The sequence below is a fragment of the Phyllobates terribilis genome, unplaced genomic scaffold, assembly GCF_046119375.1.
Source record: "Phyllobates terribilis strain yellow unplaced genomic scaffold, ASM4611937v1 Scaffold_3__8_contigs__length_932513732, whole genome shotgun sequence".
Lineage (NCBI taxonomy): Eukaryota > Metazoa > Chordata > Amphibia > Anura > Dendrobatidae > Phyllobates > Phyllobates terribilis.
Genome location: NW_027362763.1, coordinates 177,332,128 through 177,356,175, shown reverse-complemented (window position 1 = coordinate 177,356,175; position 24,048 = coordinate 177,332,128). Strand labels below are relative to the sequence as shown.

The 24,048-nt window shown below is 41.8% G+C and overlaps 1 protein-coding gene across 2 annotated transcripts in view; it reads right to left on the bottom strand.

The window, feature by feature from the left end:
• Positions 1 to 289: 289 nt before the first annotated feature.
• LOC141258969 (alpha-1,4-N-acetylglucosaminyltransferase-like) overlaps positions 290 to 24,048 on the bottom strand; it is a 194,245-nt gene continuing 170,486 nt past the window's right edge. For both annotated transcript variants that reach the window (XM_073674301.1, XM_073674300.1), the window contains one exon: positions 290 to 3,426. In XM_073674301.1, the coding sequence (XP_073530402.1) occupies positions 2,839 to 3,426 (588 nt within the window). In that variant the 3' untranslated portion in view covers positions 290 to 2,838. The remainder of the gene's footprint in view (positions 3,427 to 24,048) is intronic.

Here is a 24,048-nt window from a genome sequence, read left to right as displayed (position 1 = left end):
CCTTTAATTTGCCAGTGCTGTATATATCCATCATGAGCACTGGCAAATTAAAGCTCTTTGACGAATACATACGGCATGCTGATCAGGCAGTTACCGCCTTTGTATCCACACAATCAATTGCAGTAGCTGGGCTGACATACATAGCCATGCTCCTGCCGAAATTTGGGATTGTTGAGATCATCGAACCTTGCAATTTAACACATTAGATGCCACTGTCAAAATCTACAGTATAATCTAAGTGGAATATGGTAGAAAAGGTAAACAGAATTATTTCACTCAACACTCCAGGTTTAGGTAAAAAAAGTATAAAGATTTATTCGCTTGTTACAATACAAATATGGTAAATACATTCATATCATGTGAATAATTAACATATAGCAAGAAGTGAGATTTTGTCATTCTGGGTCCTTGGTGCATTTATAACTGTAGGGAAATCTCAGTAAACTAATGATCAGACAATCCAATGTAAAGTATTGGATACATATGCACGGTATATTTGGCACCGAATCATGCAAGCAGACAATTGGTTAAATTATATGAACAGAATAAGCAATGCAGATAAGGCTAGCTACTAACACAAAACAACTTAATATAAGGTATAAACTATTTTCAATCTGTGTCCATTATAATATGGGATATCAACAATATCAAAAAGTAAATAAGATATAGGCACTATATAGTATGATGGCTGAAACTGCATTGACAGAATAGGGGTTAAGGTGCAAATTCAACGTATTCGAGAAAGTTGGAGTAAATATTGTACACTTGCATGAAGTATCAGGATTTCCAGTAGGAACAATGAAGAATTTGCAATGAAAAATGATATATCTGTGCTTTAAAAAGCCAGTGAAGTTGAATAAAACTTGCGTGAAATTCTGCGTCGTCCAGAAGAGCATCATAAGTGCACCTGCATAATGGGAACAGAGACTGAGAAGCAGCGTTTTCATGGCAACAAAGGTGAGGTTAGCCTTTAATTTCTGTGATTTTGCAATGAAAGGAGGTGCAGAAGGAGCATGTTGTATGGGAGGCAGGAAGTTATGGACAATATATTGGATATATAATTGCTATAGATGAGCAAATTGATTCTAATTGAAATTGTATGTCAGAAATTTGCAAATTACAATAATATTTGATTTCCCTTACACTAATCACCTAAAATGCCATGGTTTTAAACATCGTATAAAATTGCACCAGCCTTAGGCTATGTTCACATGTTGAGTTTTTTTTCTGCAGGCAAAACCTGCTTTCTTAGCAGTATAGAAGCTGCTTACAAAAAGCATGTTTTGCTGTGTTTTCTGCTGCGTTTTTTTGCTGCTTTTTGCAGTATCCTAGAGTTCAGCTTTGCTTCCATCACATAAGCATGAACATAGGTCACCAATGTAAGACATATGTGAAACCATAAAACCATTTTCGAAAAAAGGCCAATTTAATCAAAATTATTTAGTGGAAAAAGATTTTTTTTAGGTCTGAAAAAATAGTGACTATTCTGAACAAAAAGGTTCATATGAGTTCATGAAAAAATACACAATTACAAATGGAACAGGGAGGGGAGTTAAATTGGTCTGGAATAGTTTACCTAACACAATGGAACAGCATTAAGTTTGTAGGACACTGTTTACTTTTACACTTTGGTCAACCATTGAGTTGCTCAGGTTTTGTTCAATTTCACACCTTGGTCAGCCAATGTTTATTGTTTATGCATCACTAACTAAAATTAAACTAAAATAAATGGGCTTAACATAGTGCTGTACATGCTTTTTTTCACTAAAAATGCATCAAAACCTGTAATTTGCTTTTTGAACTTACTCATTGCTTTCTATGGGTGAAAATACACTGCAAAAATGCTGAAAAATTGCTGAAGGAAGTGACTTGTTGCAGTTTTCCAATTCAGTCAGGAAAAAAAAAAATTGTGTGTGCATGAGATTTCTGAAATCACATAGCTTTTAATTTGAATATATTTGAAAAAAAAAACGCAGTAAAAACACAACGTCTGAACATAGTCTTAGAAGCACCATATGATCCTGGATGCGACTGGGAGGGCTTCCCTATAATGCTTTTTAGTTATCACATTACATTGTAAAGCACAGCCAATCAGGAAGGACTATCATAGCCTGCACAAAAGTATAAGCAGAAAATGCTGGAGCCATTTCATGGTGAGTTTGGGATAGTAAAAGGACATCACAGCTTAGCCATAGAGATTAGATGAGAAAGCCAGGAAAGACTAAAGAAACTGTACAGATAGTCTTCTTCATTACTGTGCTGTCACACACTATGTAATTTTTTCTGTTCAAGACTTCAGGAGTGAGAGTAAGGATCTAAAACGACTTTCACTTGATATGATTGGTAGGTTGACACAATATTTGAAGCTGTTTTTTTTGGTCAGTCTCACCTGAATGGATAAATGGGGAGGGGGTTCATTCAGTTAGCATATGACCACCAAATGATGGAGAGGATATTGATACATGTTCATTGAAATAGGGAGCCTAGCAATGACCACCACGGCTGCCCTATTAGTTCTCTTATAGACGCAGACAGAAGTTGTGTATAATAAGATGCTTAAAAGGTTGTGCTGACGGACATAATAAATTGTGTTAAAAAAAAGGCATGGTTCACACATAGGACATAGTAGCTGATGCTTTGGATACTGCATTTTGGTTTAAGATAGCATCGACATAATAAATGGGAGAAACTAGTTGCAAATTCAGATTGAATTTCTCATTTTTAAAGTCCCTTTGGAAAGTGAGACTAGTTAAGGCAGTGGTTAATATGGATAATTGTACCATTTTTACTGTCTAGAAGTTTTAATAAATTCTTTGGGATACTTTGATATAATCCAGACTACAGGTATGTTGCTTTACTGTTCAGAATTGCTTCATAGGTGGAAGGGCAGTACTGTTGGTAGAGATGTTCCACCAGCGTGTTAGTCCTAGGGACCATTGTTTCTTTTTCATCATTCATGTAGTTCCACAGATGAAGTGCAAAGGAGTTTTTAAATGTGGGCAATTTGCTCCATACTTCAAAATATTTTCTCCAGGATGGATATAAAATAGGATAGAATCGTTCAGGATGAAAGTAAGAGACATTTGCACACTTGGCATGATTTATATATATAAACTTGGGAACACCACAATACTTATTCACAACACGTGTGAAAACTCCTGGTCCTTGATGTCCCCATTTCCTTCCTATATAATTCTGTACAAAGTTTTCCATAAACTCCCATGTCAGTTTGTGATATGAAGAGAGGCCAAAAACACTACTGCTGGTAGTTGAAAATGTTTCAGCAGCTAGAAAATGGTCTTCAGGAATTGGTCGAATAGAAATGACATCTGTATCCATGTAAATGCCTCCATACTTCCACATCATTGCAAATCTGCAGGCATCTGATTTAACATGAGTCCAGTAGACTTCTCTACGGGGGTTCACCTTTAAAAAATAAAAATAATAATTGTAAAGTATTGAAAAATAATTGTATTATTTATGCATTTCCATAATGATAATACGGATTCTGCTAATATGCCACATGATTCTCCAGGTCAGTACGAATAAGATGATACCAAACTTAAAGGTTTTTTTTATTGTTTTAGTGACTTTAATTTTTGAATGTTTCTAAAAAAAAAAATTTGGTGATGATGCTTGTGCTGTTTGGGGAGGAGGGTCAACAGGGTCTGAACAGTATGGCTGATGGTGCTGGTGAGTCACACATGTGGGCCTCATGTGTGTGTGAGTTCTTTTGCAAGTTATTTCCAGACAATTTATAGTAAATTTGTAGGTTCTGCATGAAGAAAATAAGCCATGGCCATCTCAACTTATATAGGCTAGGAGTTACAGTTCTTCATCAGAACATAAAGTAACATCACTCCCTCATTTGGGAAAGGCAAGGAAGCCAGAAATCAGAGTTGCTAAATGAATCAATCTAGATGTCCTTCTCCCCTTTCGCCTCCCACTGATCTTACTGTCATCCAAGCCACACCCTCGATTGATACATAGTCGGTGGCATTGTAAGAGGATGATCTGAGCGGTCATGCGCCTCTTTCTCCTGTGTAAATATAATGTTGTATCTTATGTTTAAATAAGAGTGTTTCATATTGCATACTGTCTGATGTGTTAGTTACAGGGTCACTAAAGGACAGGTATAGAAAGAGTGTTAGATTAGGAATGGGGTAGTGCAGGTAGGCACTATAGCATAGGAAGTATTTAGTTATTAGTCAGGAAACAGTTAAGGGGTTCAGGAGCTGCTCCAGTGTGGGAGAAGCAGGAGAGTGAAGAACTAGGACACTTCCTGATTGCAAGAAGTTGTAGATAGAGTCAGAGGGAGAGATGTGACAGAGCAGTAGTGAAGGTCCAGGGGGCACCAGGAGCATGGTTTGTCCAGCAGTAGAAAAACATCAGTCAGAAAATTTGAAGCAGCAGCGGCGTGTCTAGCTGCTGCAGGAGAAGGTCACATATCTGGGAGCTCCTAGGCCCAACCTAAAATCCCCTTATAATCTGGGGATTTCATCCACCATTCACTGCCCAAAAACTCCAGAAACATTCTAAAACCTAAGATCTGCAGATAAATACCTCACTGGAGCTCCAACTCAGCTCTGAAAATTTGGGCCCACCAGAGAACTTGAAGCCGCGGCCTTGCCTGAAGGCGTACAGCACAACTTGCTGACGTGCTGGAGACGATACCCCAGCGCTAACTCAGAGTCTCCAGGACGAGACAGCCACCGACCTGACAGACCCAAGCTTTCGGAGGCAGCTGTCTAGAGGCAATAGCAGCTGCCACCGCATTCCCGTAGGCACCGATCAACCAGAGGAGCCCCAAGGATGGAGGTAGGAGGAAACAGAGGACCATCGACCCCACAGCTCTGACCGCAAAGTACCTACCTCCCACGATCCGGCGCCTTTGCAACTGCCCGGTGAGGTGATGGAGGCTGTGCGTGAGTGCTGCTACCGGAGCACAGGAGAGGCGGACCCCGACCCAGATTGCCATCGGCCGAGCTGTGATGGTGGCCTGGGATCCCTCTCCCTCCATCCGTCCAGAGCCACCACCAACTTGGCAGCGCAGAGCAACAGAAGGAGAGAGGGCGCATGTAACTGGGTCTGAGGCGGTAGCTTCTCTTCGGCTCCCTTGGATCAATATCAGTGGACAACTACCATCAGGGTGCTTCTTCTCTCTCCCCAGCGCCTGTGGAGAGGACTCAAGAAGAAGAATATAGATCACCTTCAACTCTCCCACCCCCCCAATACCTAAAGTCATACAGTGACTAAGCAGCCACCCATCTGCTCTCCCAGCAAAACAAAATTAGAACTTTATTTTTTCCACTGAAAAATCATTACAGTGTCACTATAGACACAGGGGGTGTGAATCACATCAGCTCTCCTGACACAGATACTGAAGAACAGTCTTAATAAAAACTGTGAGACTCTAGTGACATCTGGAGGCAAAAAGTGGAATACAACCTTTTTTTTCTTTTTTCATCTCAAAACAATATCCACATGTGCATAACTTCATTTAAACCACCTTCCGCTGTGAGATTCTTTTACAAAACAACACAGAACTCTAAACTATCTATTCAACAAAAAGATTCTCAGGCAAAATGGTTAAAATAGTTGGAGGGTCCGCCAGAGAAGTTAATACACACTCAAAAATGAAAGGAAGATATGGAAAAATGTATCAAGAAAACTAACTTACTCCCTACAATGTCATCTCTTTCTAAAGATCTCTCTACAACAGTTAAACACCAGCTGAATGAGAAACAGGACAGTGATACTGAAGATGACACAAGATACAAGACCTGTCTCTCGCACCTTTATTCAGAAAGCCCTTCTCTCGGCTCTGGACCCCCTTTTGAAAGAAAGATATAAAACAAGAGATAACACAAATAAGATCCAGTGTCGAAACACTTGAAAAACTCAACAATCCTTATGCAACTTCTCTGGAGTGACTGCAGAAAGTTTCCAAAAGTGCCAACATTATCTGATCTCGGCTTTTGAAGCCCTAGAAAACCTAGAGAATAGAGGACGCTGAAACAACCTACGAATTAGTGGTTTTCCAGATTCGGTCCTCCCAAAATCCATTTTATCTACAATAAAGGTCCTTTTCATCCAGATATTAGGTGAGAACTAATATCTCATAGGGCTCTTTGAAGAAAGCCAAACCCCACCGAGCCCCCCCCCCGAGACATAATATGCAGTCTCCTGAATTATAAAGTGAAAGAAGACATCCTCAAAAAATCCTGGGGCTTGGATAAACTCTCCTTCGAAGATGCCCAAATCTTAAATCTTTCAAGATCTCCCCTCTCAAACCCTACAAAAAAGAAAGACACTCAAACCGTTTACTAACGCCTTAAGGAAGAAAATAATTCTTTAAACCTGGTTCTTTGCTTTCGTAATCTCATTTTCGGTAGAAGGTAAAAGACTCTCCATTCGTTCAAGAGAAGATTTGCAGGAAGCTCCTACAATTTTGTACCTTTCCAACATCCAAATCGAGGACTGGAGCTTAGTCCAAGACCTGACGACCTTGTTCCCGGTCCCTTCACCCACGGCCTTGGAAACTGTCTCATCCAACCGTACAGGAAAACAAAAGAAAAGAATGGGAAAACTTACTCCCAAAAGACTTCTCTCCGAATGACCCACATCAAAGTTTGGACAGTGACCCTGTACTCATTATTCTTCTCCAATAAAGGATTGATGAGAGAGCAATTCGTACGGTCTCTTGTTTAGAGACTACTGGCCCATTCCTTTCCCGGGCCCCATTTTGAGGAACACTTATAGTTAATATTGATCGTTGATGTTATAATCCATTTTTCTTATGCAGAGTTCATATGTTGTCTTTGTTACATGTTGTTATTGTATTTAATGAATGTTGCCTTATTAGAAGGTGCTGACATATCCACAAGATATCTAATTTTAAGACTCTTGAAAAAGTTTTACATATGTTCTAATGTTTGTCTTCTTTCTCACCACCCCTCCTCCCTCTCCTTAGAACTCAACAATTGGTCCAAGCAATTAATATGGAAGATCACCATCCACTCCCACAGCTGAGGAAGCAGATTACCGAGACCACTCGATACCGCTTTACCGATAGAACCCACCCACACCTTCTCACTAGAATAAGAGACAGCCAGGCTCATGCACATGCCTCTCTCGACTCATGTAAGTACGGCTAACTTTAAATTTCTGTCATATAATGTTAGGGGAATTAACTCCCCTTCACAATGTGGTCAGGTCATTAAATATCTTAAAATAAAGAAAGCAGACTTCTGCCAGCTACAAGAAACACACTTTAGAGATGGGCACATTCCATCTCTCCCCAAAACACCTTTCTCCAAATGGGTATGTGGCACCCCTGCGGGTCCAGTTGCCACAGAGGTACTGCATCTCACCCAGAGGTGTGGTACCCAACTCTCAGGTAAGGAGGGAGCACAGGTAAGAAGACAGGAGCAGTGAGGAGGGCTCCAGAGAGACAGAAGGGATCCCAGGGGCACGACGAGTGCAGAGGCCACCCGTGCGCCCGAATTCACGCTGACGTGGAGGGATCAGGCCGCAGTAGGGGACCGGCCTCAGCCTAGTGGAGTACTTTAGGTCTCAGCTAGCAAACCGGAGGCTGCAGCATTTCAGGTGCTGCAGCCACACTGCACACTTAATCGCCGAAAAGGTGGCCATAGAGGACCAAGGGGACAAAGAGGACGTCGCCCGACAAGGCCCCCGGCCACTGGCTTGGGACATTGGTTGTGAGGCGCAGGGCAGGAGGGCGAGAGCCAGCGCAGGGAGACAACCTGGAGAGGTACACAGAACGGGGTCCCGTCCAAGTTCTCCTGAGATACCTGAGAGTTTGCTGGATCACTACCCCGGAGGACACTGAACGACGTGGGCGGTTATAACCGGCTGCAGCGGTAAGCTAGAACTGCCTAGAACTGTAAGTAAAGCCTGAAGACTGCACCCCACTGTGTCCTTGACTCATTACTGCGTCACCAGCCCTGCACTACACTGCACCAACAAATTCTACCTCTTAAAATCATCTACACTACCCTGGAGCTTAGCTCTGCCTGTGGAGAGCTGAACCAACTCTGCTGCGTCACCATTAGCTCCAGTGGATCTGCACTGCTGCAGCGGTCCCATATATCCGCATACCACGGGTGGCGTCACAAACATTATCCCAAAAACTTTATTCCCCTTGTCTTTAATTATTTGACCGCCCAGGGCCACGGACCGGGTCAATGCCACCGTGACTACCCCAATACAGGACTGGCCCGGCTATTGAGTCAAGTACCCCACGGCCCAGGGAGCGCATCAGGTACATAGCCCCTCTAAATCAGGAAAATCTAAAGGAGTCAGTATTGGAATAAATAACTAAGTCCCCTTTATCTATCCCTAATATACCAAAAAAACAACACCGTTGGAAATTAAATGAGTTATTACTCAAAGACCCAGACAACTGCAAGGTGCTGACCTGGAAACTATTGGAATTTTTTCTAAATAACCATAATGAAGAGGTGTCACTCCAAACTTTATGGGAGGCGCACAAATCTTATATTAGGGGCAAGCTTATTTCACTGGCCGCTTATGTTTAAAAGAAAAGAGAGAACAACAAGATTTGCTTAATGAGATTCAACACACTGAAAAAGAACAAAAAAACCTTTTACAGTCGCAACACTCTCACCTAAGCGACCTGAGAACTAAGTTAAGCAACCTTTTGAACCTTCAATCAGCAAAACATTATCTATACACAAAATATAAATACTATGCCCACGGCGATAAATCAGCCAGGTTTGATGTCCCAAGTAAGAAACAGAAAAACAAAATCTTTCATCTCCCGCCTGAAAACCAACACAGGCCCAATAATTTATAGAACAGAAGAGAGAGCCTCTGAATTTAAAATGTACTACGAAAAATTATATAACCTAGAAGCACAGCAACAAGAGCCCACCTTAAACAAGAGGGAAAAAATCCGAGAATTTCTAAAAAACACCTCCCTTCATAAGATCTCAGAAACCCAAATGGACCTCCTATCTTCCACACCAAAAAATAAATCCTCAGGCCCAGACGGCCTCTCCTCCTTCTATTACCATACCTTCAGTTCGGCTCTTAGTCCTTACCTAGTGAGACTCTTTAATGAAGCTTTAAACGGAACTCCCCTTCACACACAAACAATAGCAGCTAGCATTACTATAATTCCCAAGGAAGGAAAGGACAATACCCTATGCGGCAGTTATAGACCTATATCATTGCTAAACTCGGATCTAAAATTCTATGCAAAAATTCTTGCCAGACTGAGACCATTACTCCCAGACATGATAAACCCAGATCAAGTAGAATTTGTCCCTGGCAGAGAGGGAAAATACAACATTCATTGAGTGATCCAAATTGTCCACTATGCTCCGTCTTCGTTGGTGCCTTTGGTATTCCTAAGAACAGATGCAGAAAAGACGTTTGACAGCGTCGACTGGCTGTGTATGAGAGAAGCATTAGCAGCGTTCAATATCCCAGAACAATTCATCAAAGCAATCTTCTCAATGTACAGCAGTCCTACTGCACAAGTTTTAGTTAACGATCAACTATCCTCTTCCTTTGATATTCTCAACGGCACCAGACAGGGATGCCCCCTATCCCCATTGCTTTTGATAATTACCTTCGAAACCTTTCGGCAAAATAAGGGAGGACCGGAGAATTGCGGGTATTAGATGTGGAGGCTCTGAACATAAGGTTGCTGCGTATGCAGACGACTTCTTAGTAATGATCTCCAACCCAAAGTCAGCTTTCCAGGCAGTGCTAGAGCTACTGGATGAATTTGGATCTATATCTAATTTCAAAGTAAATTTGAACAAATCACAGGTATTAAATATAAATATCCCGATCCCTTTAAAGACCTATCTAGAATCCAATTCTCCGTTTGACTGGTCACCACCATCCATTCGATTCCTCAGGATTATGATTTCTGCCAAATTACAAGACCTCTTTAAACTAAATTTCCATCCCCTCCTCCAAAATATTGCTAACCTTGCTCAAATGTGGAATATCCCATACATTTCTTGGACAGATAGAAAAAAAAATCTACTGAGAAGCCTTATTTGGCCCCAAATTACCTATCTGATACAGGCTATTCCCATCCAACTCCTCAAATCCCTCTTCACAGACATACAAAAAATTATTCAGCCGCTTTCTCTGGCACAACCAGAAACCCAAAATCGCCCTTCAAATATTATCTCGCCCACATCACAGGGGTGGTATGGACCTGCCGGACCCCAGCACATTACAATATGCCGTCCACCTTCAAAGGATCCTTGATTGGATTAGATGCCCATCGTACATATCCTGGATCAAAATAGACTAAGAGAACATTAAACTCCCCTTCAGACAACTTATATTTCCTGCACCCAATAATAGAAAACCAGATCCAATTAAAAATCCATTTACTATTACAACATACAAAATATGATCTCAAACACACATCAGACAACTCTGCTCTCTCTACCCATCCCCCCTTCTGAAAATAAGAGACCTACTTCTCTCCCTCTTAACAACAGAAATCGCCACAGCCAATAGCTCTATATGTAAATCTACAACACCTCTGCAAGAAATACTAGATAAAGGATACACCCCCTCCAGAGAAGAATTAGGCCAACTCATGGGTACTAACATGATTATCCCACTTCTCTTTCATAGGAGTTTGTATATTCTCCCCGTGTTTGCGTGGGTTTCCTCCGGGTTCTCCGGTTTCCTCCCACACTCCAAAGACATAGTGATAGGGAATGTATCCTTTGAGCCCCAAAGGAGACAGTGCCGATAATGTCAAAGCGCTGCGGAATATGTTGGCGCTATATAAATAAAAGGATTATTATTATTACCTTTTCCCTTAGACTCAAATCTATATGGAAAGCCCCTAAGCTAAACAGAGAAATAACAGATTGAAACTCTCATCGCTTTAACAAATCCACAAAGGAAAACCTTAGCGAAACCCTACAAACAATTAAGCTCCTCAGACTCTCTAGTAAAACTTTCAATCCTATCTAAAATGAGAAACAGATCTAAACAGGTATTTCTTCTCCCCTGAAATTAAAGGAATATTACTTGCCCCAAAATTGGTGTCTAGATGCATTAGATTACAAGAAAATGGTTATAAAGTTCTTACTAGATGGCATATGCAAAACTGCACAAATTTAATAAAGAATTCAGCCCTAATTGCTGGAGATGCTGAACAGAAGTAGGCACACTGATGCACGTGGTGGAAATGCCCAAAAATTAGGCCCTTTTGGGGGAAATAATCCACACAGTAAATAAGATTCTTTATGTACAATTGCCTGTATCCCCAGAAGTCTGCTCTAAAATAAAAAAATTATTCTGAGACAACTTTTAGCCTCTGCTAGAGTTATTATACCCACTATGTGGAAATCAGACATCGCTCCAACTATACAACTCTAAAAAGCAAAAGTGGAACAAATATATAGACTGGAGGAATTGGCGAATTGGGAGCTGAAGAATCATAAGCGGTTTGTTGAGATCTGGCTTCCTTGGCGCAACAGCTTCTCTAGAATATAAAATATAAAACATGAACTTCAACTAATCGGGCAAACCACCCCCCCCCCTCCCCTACACTCAACACTTCGTTTCTCCCTCCCCCTCACCCCTTATATGTTAACTTTTCGCTATTACCTGGTTTGCCCTTTGTGATCATAATCTTATATAATGTAGATCATTAAAGTTTGACAGTACAGGGTGGGCCGTTTATATGGATACACCTAAATAAATGGGAATGGTTGGTGATATCAACTTCCTGTTTGTGGCACATTAGTATACGGGAGGGTGAAAACTTTTCCAGATGGGGGGTGACCATGGCGGCCATTTTGAAGTTGGCCATTTTGGATCCAACTTTATTTTTTTCAATGGGAAGAGGGTCATGTGACACATCAAACCTATTGAGAATTTCGTAACAAAAACAATGTTGTGCTTGGTTTTAACATAACTTTATTCTTTCATGAGTTATTTACAAGTTTATGACCACTTATAAAATGTGTTCAAAGTGCTGCCCATTGTGTTGGATTGTCAATGCAACCCTCTTCTCCCACTCTTGACACACTGATAGCAACACCGCAGAAGAAATGCTAGCACAGGCTTCCAGTATCCGTTGTTTCAGATACTGCACATCTTGTATCTTCATAGCATAGACAATTTCCTTCAGATGACCCCAAAGATAAAAGTCTAAGGGGGTCAGATCAGGAGACCTTGGTGGCCATTCAAGTGGCCCACGACGACAAATCCACTTTCCAGGAAACTATTCATGTAGGAATGCTCGGACCTGACACCCATAATGTGGTGGTGCAACATCTTGTTGGAAAAACTCAGGGAACGCGCCATCTTCAGTGCATAAAGAAGGCAACACATCATCATGTAGCAATTTCAGATATCCAGTGGCATTGAGGTTTCCATTGATGAAGAATGGCCCTACTGTCTTTGTACCCCATATACCACACCATACCATCAAGATACGAGATGTACAGCATCTGAAACAATGGATACTGGAAGCCTGTGCTAGCATCTCTTCTGCGGTGTTGCTATCAGTGTGTCAAGAGTGGGAGAAGAGAGTTGCATTGACAATCCAACACAATGGGCAGCACTTTGAACACATTTTATAAGTGGTCATAAACTTGTAAATAACTCATGAAAGAATAAAGTAACGTTAAAACAAAGCACACCATTGTTTTTCTGATGAAATTCTCAATAAGTTTGATGTGTCACATGACCCTCTTCCCATTGAAAAAAATAAAGTTGGATCCAAAATGGCCGACTTCAAAATGGCCACCATGGTCACCACCCATCTGGAAAAGTTTCCCCCCACCCATATGCTAATGTGCCACAAACAAGAATTTGATATCACCAACCATTCCCATTTATTTTAGGTGTATCCATATAAATGGCCCACCCTGTATATCATTATCTCTTATACAAAGCCTATGGACGTTAGAATACTGTCTAGATAGAAATATTCTTGGATGTTTACACCGATCAGCTACACTCTACACTTCTAAGTTTGCCTTGTATATAATTACACAATTGCTTAAAATTTAGTGGTGTCCTAGGCAAAGAAAACTGGTTGTGTTACCTATAGTGACTGATATTGACTTCACTCTACCTTTATCTCTTCCTGTATTGTTACCTATATATAAAATCCTTAATAAAAACATGTTTAAAAGAAAAGAAAATCTGAAGCAGATATTTCCTTAACGTTGGGGGCCTAAGGTCCACAGGGGCCACAGAGAAGTGTGCTTCACAATCTTCCCAGAAGGGGAAGTCGGACGGGGAATTGCACAGAGAAGATGGTACGAGACTCCTAAAACAGCAGAGCATCTCATAGGCCAAGAAGGTCGACTATGGAAGGAATAGCTCAGGACAAATGGACAGTGAACATTAATACGTGCTGTGCAATGGACTTTGATTCTGGAAAAGTATGTACCCAATACTGCGTGTTCCACTATGTTGACTTTGGACACTTAAGCAAAGTTCTTTTTTATAAAATGGAGTGGAAGTCCCCTAATGTGTGTGCAGCTGTTCCTGAAGTGGAAAAACCAAAGAAAGCAGAGATCTCCGACCAAAACATTAGTGTTACGCACCACAGGAGAATTGGGACATTTGTCTTTACCAGGGAGTGGGAATACAACAGCAGTCCCTCGGCATCACTACCACCCTGAGCCACCACCATCGTCATCGTCGTCGTCGTACATCTTGTTATTTTTCTCCATTGCACTGGCAAATATCCATCCCTGATTATGTCAAGAAAACATGTGCTGGTTTGCCGATTAAACTTTCATCTGGTTTCTGGAGGTGCAGTCACTGCTTTATCATCTCGGGAAGTTGGCTGCCTTTAGAGTAATAATAAACGTGCACTAAGCCTTGTTGGACAATACCCACCATTGTTTTTCAATGAATAGGGTGCCCGATCTCTCTATCAAAGTGCAGTAGAACCACTCTCTTATCTAGTCTTTGAGCTCCAAAGTGCACTTCATCAGGGAATTGTGAGGAAATAAGCATATGAGAGGCTATATATAGGTAATAACACAGTTACATAAATAATGTACCAGTGGTAACAATGTTGTAAGAGAGAACTTACGTGGAAAAAGGGGACATCTGATCTGCAAAGAAGTGCAGGCGTAATGACGCTGTCAGAACACAGAAGAGCAAGCTTGTGGCCAGTATATGATGAGCATATGTGTGGTTAGACAACCCCTAATTAGATGCAGTGCATATTCATATGCACGGGGCTAATGTCAAATGTGCAGTTGTGAGCTACTCATGAAACTAGCATATGCGCAATGAAGGTGCAGTGCATTTTCATGGGTTTGAGGCTTGTGTCAGACACATATGTATGCGCATGTGTGAGATGTGTGTCGGTTCACCAGAGTAATATAATTGTGTAAATCTGTATACATACCAGTATAACACTGTACTTGTTGAAAGAATGTATATATACAGTACAGACCAAAAGTTTGGACACACCTTCTCATTTAAAGATTTTTCTGTATTTTCATGACTATGAAAATTGTACATTCACACTGAAGGCATCAAAACTATGAATTAACACATGTGGAATTATATACTTAACAAAAAAGTGTGAAACAACTGAAAATATGTCTTATATTCTAGGTTCTTCAAAGTAGCCACCTTTTGCTTTGATGACTGCTCTGCACACTCTTGGCATTCTCTTGATGAGCTTCAAGAGGTAGTCACCGGAAATGGTTTTCACTTCACAGGTGTGCCCTGTCAGGTTTAATAAGTGGGATTTCTTGCCTTATAAATGGGGTTGGGACCATCAGTTGTGTTGTGCAGAAGTCTGGTGGATACACAGCTGATAGTCCTACTGAATAGACTGTTAGAATTTGTATTATGGCAAGAAAAAAGCAGCTAAGTAAAGAAAAATGAGTGGCCATCATTACTTTAAGAAAAGAAGGTCAGTCGGTGCGAAAAATTGGGAAAACTTTGAAAAAGTGTCCCCAAGTGCAGTTGCAAAAACAATCAAGCGCTACAAAGAAAGTGGCTCACATGAGGACCGCCCCAGGAAAGGAAGACCAAGAGTCACCTCTGCTTCTGAGGATAAGTTTATCCGAGTCACCAGCCTCAGAAATAGCAGGTTAACAGCAGCTCAGATTAGAGACCAGGTCAATGCCACACAGAGTTCTAGCTGCAGACACATCTCTTCAACAACTGTTAAGAGGAGACTTTGTGCAGCAGGCCTTCATGGTAAAATAGCTGCTAGGAAACCACTGCTAAGGACAGGCAACAAGCAGAAGAGACTTGTTTGGGCTAAAGAACACAAGGAATGGACATTAGACCAGTGGAAATCTGTGCTTTGTTCTGATGAGTCCAAATTTGAGATCTTTGGTTCCAACCACCGTGTCTTTGTGCGACGCAGAAAAGGTGAACGGATGGACTCTACATGCCTGGTTCCCACCGTGAAGCATGGAGGAGGAGGTGTGATGGTGTGGGGGTGCTTTGCTGGTGACACTGTTGGGGATTTATTCAAAATTGAAGGCATACTGAACCAGCATGGCTACCACAGCATCTTGCAGCGCCATGCTATTCCATCTGGTTTGTGTTTAGATGGACCATCATTTATTTTTCAACAGGACAATGACCCCAAACACACCTCCAGGCTGTGTAAGGGCTATTTGACCAAGAAGGAGAGTGATGGGGTGCTACGCCAGATGACCAGGCCTCCAACAGTCACCAAACCTGAACCCAATCGAGATGGTTTGGGGTGAGCTGGACCGCAGAGTGAAGGCAAAAGGGCCAACTAGTGCTAAGCATCTCTGGGAACTCCTTCAAGATTGTTAGAAGACCATTTCCGGTGACTACCTCTTGAAGCTCATCAAGAGAATGCCAAGAGTGTGCAAAGCAGTCATCAAAGCAAAAGGTGGCTACTTTGAAGAACCTAGAATATAAGACATATTTTCAGTTGTTTCACACTTTTTTGTAAAGTATATAATTCCACATGTGTTAATTCATAGTTTTGATGCCTTCAGTGTAAATGTACAATCTTCATAGTCATGATAATACAGAAAAATCTTTAAATGAGAAGGTGTGTCCAAACTTTTGGTCTGTACTGTATGTAAGGTTTTGACTCTGAGAAGGATTTAAAATGTATTGTATTACATGATTATATAAGAAGAATAAGCAGTTAATATATTGATGATAAGGTAGTAATGGTGAAATCTGCCCAGCAACCAAAGGAGAGTTGATGATTGGTCAAGCTCAGGTGTGGGAGGGGCTTAATTATGGTGCTCAGAGGATTTCTCAGTGGCAGGAATAAGTGGAGCGGCCATTTTGGGGGTAGTGTGGAATATGTCCTGAACTGAAGAAGACGCACTGGAAGGGTATTCAGCAGCATCTGCTTCTGAAAACACCCCATTGACTCCAGAGAAACGGGATATTGAAGATGAAATTGCTCACGACCAGAAACAGGAATTCCTGTCAAACGCTGTCCAGAGATAATAAAGGCCAGGATTTATGGTGAAGAGGTGTTGTGCATCACTGACAAATTAAGCATTAATGGTACCCCTAACCTGTTAAAGGGGCCCCGCAGTGAGTAACTGTTCACACATTACATTTTGGCGCCAAAATATTCAAGACTAAAGTATAGCCTGTAGTTAGTTAGGTATATTAACTTCTTCACACAACATTTGTGGCTAATATCAGCATCCAGAACTTTCGGATTCGCTGCCACGGTTTATGCTGAATTAATAACTAATCCCAATCCACTTTGAGGTGCCGACACGGCACACTACGGACTCCGGATCATATCTGAACTCCAGTTTGTTACAGGAGGAAGTTTCTGTACAGCATCTGAATACCGGACTGTTATTTAACTACATGTGACTATATGTACGACTAAATGTCCGTCACTGCAGTTTGTTTTGGGTATTTTCATTACAGTAGACGACGGACTGTTCCTCTGTAAACACTACAGGAAGGAAAGGGAAATCTGATTGGGTAAATAGAGGAAATATTTGTAAGATTGTAAAATTTCAGTGTTATACTGCTGGCTAGCTTGTACGTTACATGCATATAATTAATCTAATTATTAAGCAGTAAAACGGTAACAGGCAGCCAGTTTAGACAGGTACACCAGCAGGCAAATTTATAAAAAGATAGTAATTACAGATTGCTTAGGTGCCACAGTGTATAGCACTGAGGTTCAGCTGTTGACTAATGTTCGCATAATATTTAAATGTTGTCTTTTTGTATGGTCTGTATAGTTTTGTGCAGTTAAATAAGTAAATAGTTTAGTTTGAGATCAAACTGTGTAAGAGTTTGTTTTCTCGCCCGTGGCTCTGCAGTGTCCCGAACGACACTACTGGTACACGACTTACACATGCACGAGTCCACAAATCCCTAATCCAAGAGTATTCAAGTAAAGTTGAGAACTAACACTTCAACGCCCAATGAAGCAGAACTCCATATTGAACATATGGGATTAATGATTTCTGGGTGGACAAAAAAACAATTATACAGTGGAGCCGAAAGTATTCAAACCCCTTAAAAATCTTTACACTTTTTTATTGCAACCATTTGGTAAATTCTAAAAAGTTCATTATTTTCTCATTAAAGTACACTCTGCACCCCTTCTTGACTGAAAAAAAAACAGAAATTTAGAAATTTTTGCAAATTTATTAAAAAAGAAAAACTTAAATATCACATGGTCATAAGAATTCAGACCCTTTGCTCAGACACTCATATTTAAGTCACATGCTGTCCATTTCCTTGTGATCCTCCTTGAGATGGTTCTACTCCTTCATTGGAGTCCAGCTGTGTTTAATTAAACTGATAGGACTTGATTTGGAAAGGCACACACCTGTCTATATAAAACCTCACAGCTCACAGTGCATGTCAGACCAAATGAGAATCAGGAGCTCAAAGGAACAGCCCAAGGAGCGCAGAGACAGAATTGTGGCAAGGCACAGATCTGCCCAAGGTTACAAAAGAATTTCTGCAGTACTCAAGGTTCCTAAGAGCACAGTGGCCTCCAAAATCCTTAATGGAAGAATTTTGGGACTACCAGAAGTCTTCCTAGACCTGGCCATCCAGCCGAACTGAGCAATCGTGCGAGAACAGCCTTGGTGAGAGAGGTAAAGAAGAACCCCAAGATCACTGTGACTGAGCTCCAGAGATGCAGTAGGGAGATGGGAGAAAGTTCCACAAAGTCAAATATCACTGCAGCCCTCCACCAGTCAGGCCTTTATGGCAGAGTGGCCCGACGGAAGCCTCTCCTCAGTGCAAGACATATGAAAGCCCGCATAGAGATTGCTCAAAAACACATGAAGGACTCCCAGACTATGAGAAATAAGATTCTCTGGTCTGATGAGACGAATATAGAACTTTTTGGTGATAATTCTAAGCGGTATGTGTCGAGAAAACCAGGCACTGCTCATCACCTGCCCAATACAATCCTAACAGTGAAACATGGTGGTGGCAGCATCAAGCTATGGGGATGTTTTTCAGCTGCAGGGACAGGACAACTGGTTGCAATTGAAGGAAACATGAATGCGGCCAAGTACAGAGATTTCCTGGATGAATACCTCTTCCAGAGTGCTCTGGACCTCAGACTTGGCTGAAGGTTCACCTTCCAACAAGTCAATGACCCTAAGCACACAGCTAAAATAACAAAGGAGTGGCTTCAGAACAACTCTGTGACCATTCTTGACTGGCCCAGCCAGAGCCATGACCTCAACCCAATTGAGCATCTCTGGAGAGACCTGAAAATGGTTCACCATACAACCTGACTGAACTGGAGAGGATCTGCAAGGAAGAATGGCAGATGATCCCCAAATCCAGGTGTGAAAAGCTTGTTGCATCAATCCCAAGAACACTCATGGCTGTACTAGCTCAAAAGGGTGCTTCTACTCAATACTGAGCAAAGGGTCTGAATACTTATGACCATGTGATATTTCAGCTTTTCTTTTTTAATAAATTTGCAAAAATTTCTAAATTTCTGTTTTTTTTTTCAGTCAAGATGGGGTGCAGAGTGTACTTTAATGAGAAAAAAATGAACTTTTTAGAATTTACCAAATGGCTGCAATGAAACAAAGAGTGAACAATTTAAAGGGGTCTGAATACTTTCTATACCCACTGTAAGTGGAGAAGAGGAAGAGAGCCAACACTTCAACCTCCATTAAAGTAGGGGCTTCCTGCAGTGACAAGATATTTACAGCAGGGAGATTTCCTGGGAATAAGAAAACAAGTCTGAGATCTGTTTATGCAGAGGTGGAAAAGTACCTTTTTCCAGGGATACAGCTTCCTCTAATCAAAGAAACTTCTTAAACGTTTTGGAGCCAGTGGTCAGTGATCAATATTGGGGTTTTGCATCAATCCAATATTTAAAGGAGATATATTTTAGGCGTCGTAGCAAGGGAACAGAAATAATGCATTCACTCACATCACTGTAAGACTTTTCTAATCCCTCCAACTTAATAACAGCCAATGGATGGTGTTATCCAGGCCATGCTTTATCGCTATAGACAGATAAAATCTGCGATAAGAAACATGACGACAATATCTACCCCCTGGTACAAAGATATACTGTAAGTTGGGGAGGAGGAAAGTGGAGGGGGGTGTTTTATAGTTCATGTGTGTATGTATATATATATATATATATATATATATATATATATATATATATATATATAGATGGATAATCAGCCAAGCGTCCCTCTGTCTGAAGCCTCTATAGACTGCGCATGCGTGATGCGCAGTCTGGCTCCAGACAGAAGAACACTTGAAGCCGTTACAGGTAAGAGGAGTGTATGGTGCCGGAGATCGCGGTATGCGTAGACACTGAACGCATACCGCGATCTCCGGCGCCATACTTACATACTTAGCTGACCGGGAGGAGCGCTGCCGCGGCGCCTCTCTTCTGGCCGGAGACCGGGGGCGGAGTGAAGGCGTCAGAATCGGCGCATGCGCATAGCGCTATTTTACTGAAGAAACATTTACAGTCTGTTTTTTAACGGTGTGTGTCTGTTATTTTTTACTCCCTTTTAGTTCGCTTATTTCCCCTGGCCTCTTCTTATATGTGGAGCTTTTTTTGAACTGCAGTTGGAAGGGAATTTCAGTACTTCACGACAGATAACATATTTCGATTTAAATGTAACCCGATTCCCTTCTAAAGAGCACAAATGACAAGATGGACATGGATATCTATCTACATTATGGACATTCTTTGCAATATGATCTGTTGTGCACCATGTATGGTGTCTTAATTATATATTATGTGCGGGGTGACATTGGGTTATATTTGTGAACAGGTGTGGTATTCATTTTCCCATGTGGGAGCAATCTCCTGTTCTCCCCCATATTTTTCCCCTGCTTGTTTGCGACTGTCACCTCATCGTCTGCGGCTATGTGGGCCGACCTCGTGCGCATGCGCCGGGTGCCGCGGTCTTGTGACTATGACGTGGCCTCTGAGGGGAAGAGTCCCGGAACATGTGACGTCAATGGGGGAGTTCCCCTCTTCCGGGCTGCCGCTATGCTCCATCACTGGTCAGCGCCCACTTTTCTCCTCTTGGCTCACATATATAAGAGGCCCTGTATCCACACACACCCCACCACTGCCCCATGAGGAAGTACGGAAACACTTGTCGGGGCCTTCCCTGACACTGTTGGTTATCCCCTAACTTTTACTAAGTGTGTCCTATTCAGCTTAACCTATGTGATATTTGCATTATTTCGTGTTGGATTATATGACTTTTTGTAGCTTGCACTGACCTTACATAGGTCATATGATTAATGTTACTGTGATTTTATCAACACACATGCTACTGTTATCAATGAATTGTATTGGTTAAGCTATGTGACCTCATATGTTGTAGGCTTGGTTTAAATTTGATGCCAACTGTGTCTCTATCTACCCTCTGTTGCCTCACCTACTCATGTTATGTCTTTTATTATATGGAACTTATTAAATATATTCAAGAAGACACACATTGTATAAATTATGAAGTCTTTTAGTCATCACATTGTATCTTAACTATGTTATATTCTGGGGTGGTTAAAACACTTATGGCTTTCCTTTTTCTGCTTAATTGATATTTAGTGGTATGCCCCTCATTACCCATGATGTCTTGTTCTCCATTGTCATTTTTTTATATGTTTATTTTTTTTGTATGTGTGCAGCGTGAAAGTGATGGGGGGTGCCATACATACCAGGATTGGGGGATTAGGGGGGCCACACATACCTGGATTGGGGGTGAGGGGACCATGCATACCAGGATTGGGGGATGAGGGGGGCCACACATAACAGGATTGGGGGATGAGGGGTGCCACACATACCAGGATTGGGGGTGAGGGGGCCATGCATACCAGGGCATGACGAGCAGTAAATATTCATCTTCCTTAATAGCGCGAACACTGTACCCACAGCGTGGCTCCAGCTGCTGCTCAGCGTGGGAAGTAGTGAATATTCATGTTCCATGGGCATGGGGAGTAGCGAATATTCATGCTCTTTAATAGCGGGCACTCGTGACCGCCGTTCACTGCAGGAGTCGTGGGTACAGCGTGCGCCCTATTAATGAAAATGAATGGTCACTGCTCCCCACGTCCATAGTCCCGGCATGGGGAGCAGTGACTATTCCGACAGACCATCTCACAGTGTGAGGGTGCATGTCAGTGAAGTCATGCACTGCTCACACTGAGATCAATGTTTGCAGCAGAGCAGAACACAGCGCTGGAGCAGAGGAAATGAAGGTGAGTTTAATTGTTTATTTTTTTGTGGGCAACATGATGGGGATTAGGGGTGCCATACATACCAGGACGAGGGGGTGCCATGCATACAAGGATGAGGGGAGTGCCATGCATACAAGGACGAGGGGGGTTCCATGCATACAAGGACGGGGTGTGCCATGCATACAAGGACGGGGAGTGCCATGCATACCAGGATGAGGGGTGCCATGTATACTAGGATGAGGGATGCCATGCATACCAGGATAAGGGATGCCATGCATACCAGGATAAGGGATGCCATGTATACCAGGATGATGGGTGCCATGCATACAAGGATGAGGGGTGCCATGCATACAAGGATGAGGGGTGCCATGCATACTAGGATGGGGATAAGGTGTGCCATGCAACCAGGAGGCGGATGGGGGCTACGTATAACAGGAAGGAGGGGGCCATATATATCAGGATGGGGGATATTAATGGAATTGGGGGACGTTACCCCTATATCAGTGTCAGCAGAAGACCGCCTCCCCCTTAACAGTGCATCATGACCACATTTTTTCTTTAAATTTTGTTTCTATTTTCCTCCCCTAAAACCTAGGTGCGTCTTATGGTCCGGTGCGTCTTATAGTCAGAAAAATATGTTACTTATTTTCCCCACTGTATGTTTGACTCTAAAATATTGTTGTGTTTCAGAGAAAAACATACATTAATAGCTGCATGGCAGACTTGTCGGACAGGCGGGTCCATGGCTGGTTTTCTGCACCGGCTGCTAGTGAGGGACAGGGCTCTCCCTATACATGCATGCACAGACCTGTAACTCCAGCGAAGTGGATTGAGAGAAACTGACGGGGACTCACCTGTTGAACAAGTCTTTTAAAATAAGTTTTTTCTCTGAGACATCGCAGCACTACAGAGTCAAAAATACAAGGCTGACATCTTCTAGCCGATGACTGATACATGTTGTTTGGTGATCGAGCAGCGTATATCAGCTGTTAGGTTCCCTTTAAGCGAGGGTGGAAATGTGCAGGACAATGAGATATTGTCACACCGTCAAATAGAGGCTCTCACAGACCTGACCAAAGATGCAGAATAAACTAATGCAGCATTCTTCACTATTTTGTCCACTAAAATGTTTGATGACAAAAACCCAACAGATTCTGCTACAGTTTGTAGGGTAAAGCAGGTACCACTTAGTGTTTGATATGTAAAGGGTTCAGCTCTGCTGTTAGGTTAGTTATTATGCTCCAAGGAAATTTGCCCACATAGAAAACTGCCCACATGGACAATATAACAACAGTTATCACTTCCACTCCGACCTGTAATATGTTATATCGCTCTGGAGCCAGTGTACAGTGTGACCCCGGTCTTTGGGAGGAAACCGGAGAACCCGGAGGAAACCCACGCAAACATGGGGAGAACATACAAACTCCTTGCAGATGTTGTCCTCAGCATTGCAAGGCTGCAGTGTTAACCACTGAGCCACCGTGCCGCCCCTAAAGGGTTTTGTTAGACGCTCAGTTATCTATTATAAAGAAAGACAATCCTATTTTCTGAACACACTTATTCCCTACTAAAAATTACAGCTTTCCTTATCTGCACAGATGCAACAAATATTAGAGCATTTTCAGACTCCTGATTTCTTACTAATTGCAAATGTTTGTAGTCTGTGATGCACATTGCACATTATCAGGAATATATATACAAAATATAATTCCTTTTGCAGTCCTTAAATTTTAACAGAGTGCAGAAAGGGTTGTCCCTGATCCCAGCCAAAAAAATGAAATGTACATAGCATATAACATAAATACGGTGATAAATTATAAATAGATGAGATAAGTTATTGGTAAAAAAAATAGCAATCAATATCCATAACAAAGATAACCATTGCTCAAAAGCCACTGTGCATTGATCATAAATAAAAACTATAATAACATGGACATCCGCTGAAAACTGTTATAGAGAAGTACATACACATAGTACTAACTAAAGGTAGGGAACAAAATCGCCCACTCCACTCGGGTATAACTTGCTTCGTCAGGGAGTACATATTAAGTGTGAAGATGTCCCCTTATAAATGCAGTTAAGCAATAACAGAAGGAACTTACTTTAGTGTATATGCAATGCATCATTGGAGCAGAAAAATGCATCCAAGATGACGTGAGAATGACCCTAGAGTATCACCTGAGCTGATCAGCTGACTGATCACATGATAGAGAGGTAAAAGCCTTAGTTACTTACCGGTAACGGGATTTTTCGGAGCCCATGACAGCACCACGAGAGAGGATCCGCCCATCATGGACAGGAAACCTACAGGTTAAAAAGGGCGGTACCTCTCTCCCGCCTCGGTTTAGTTAA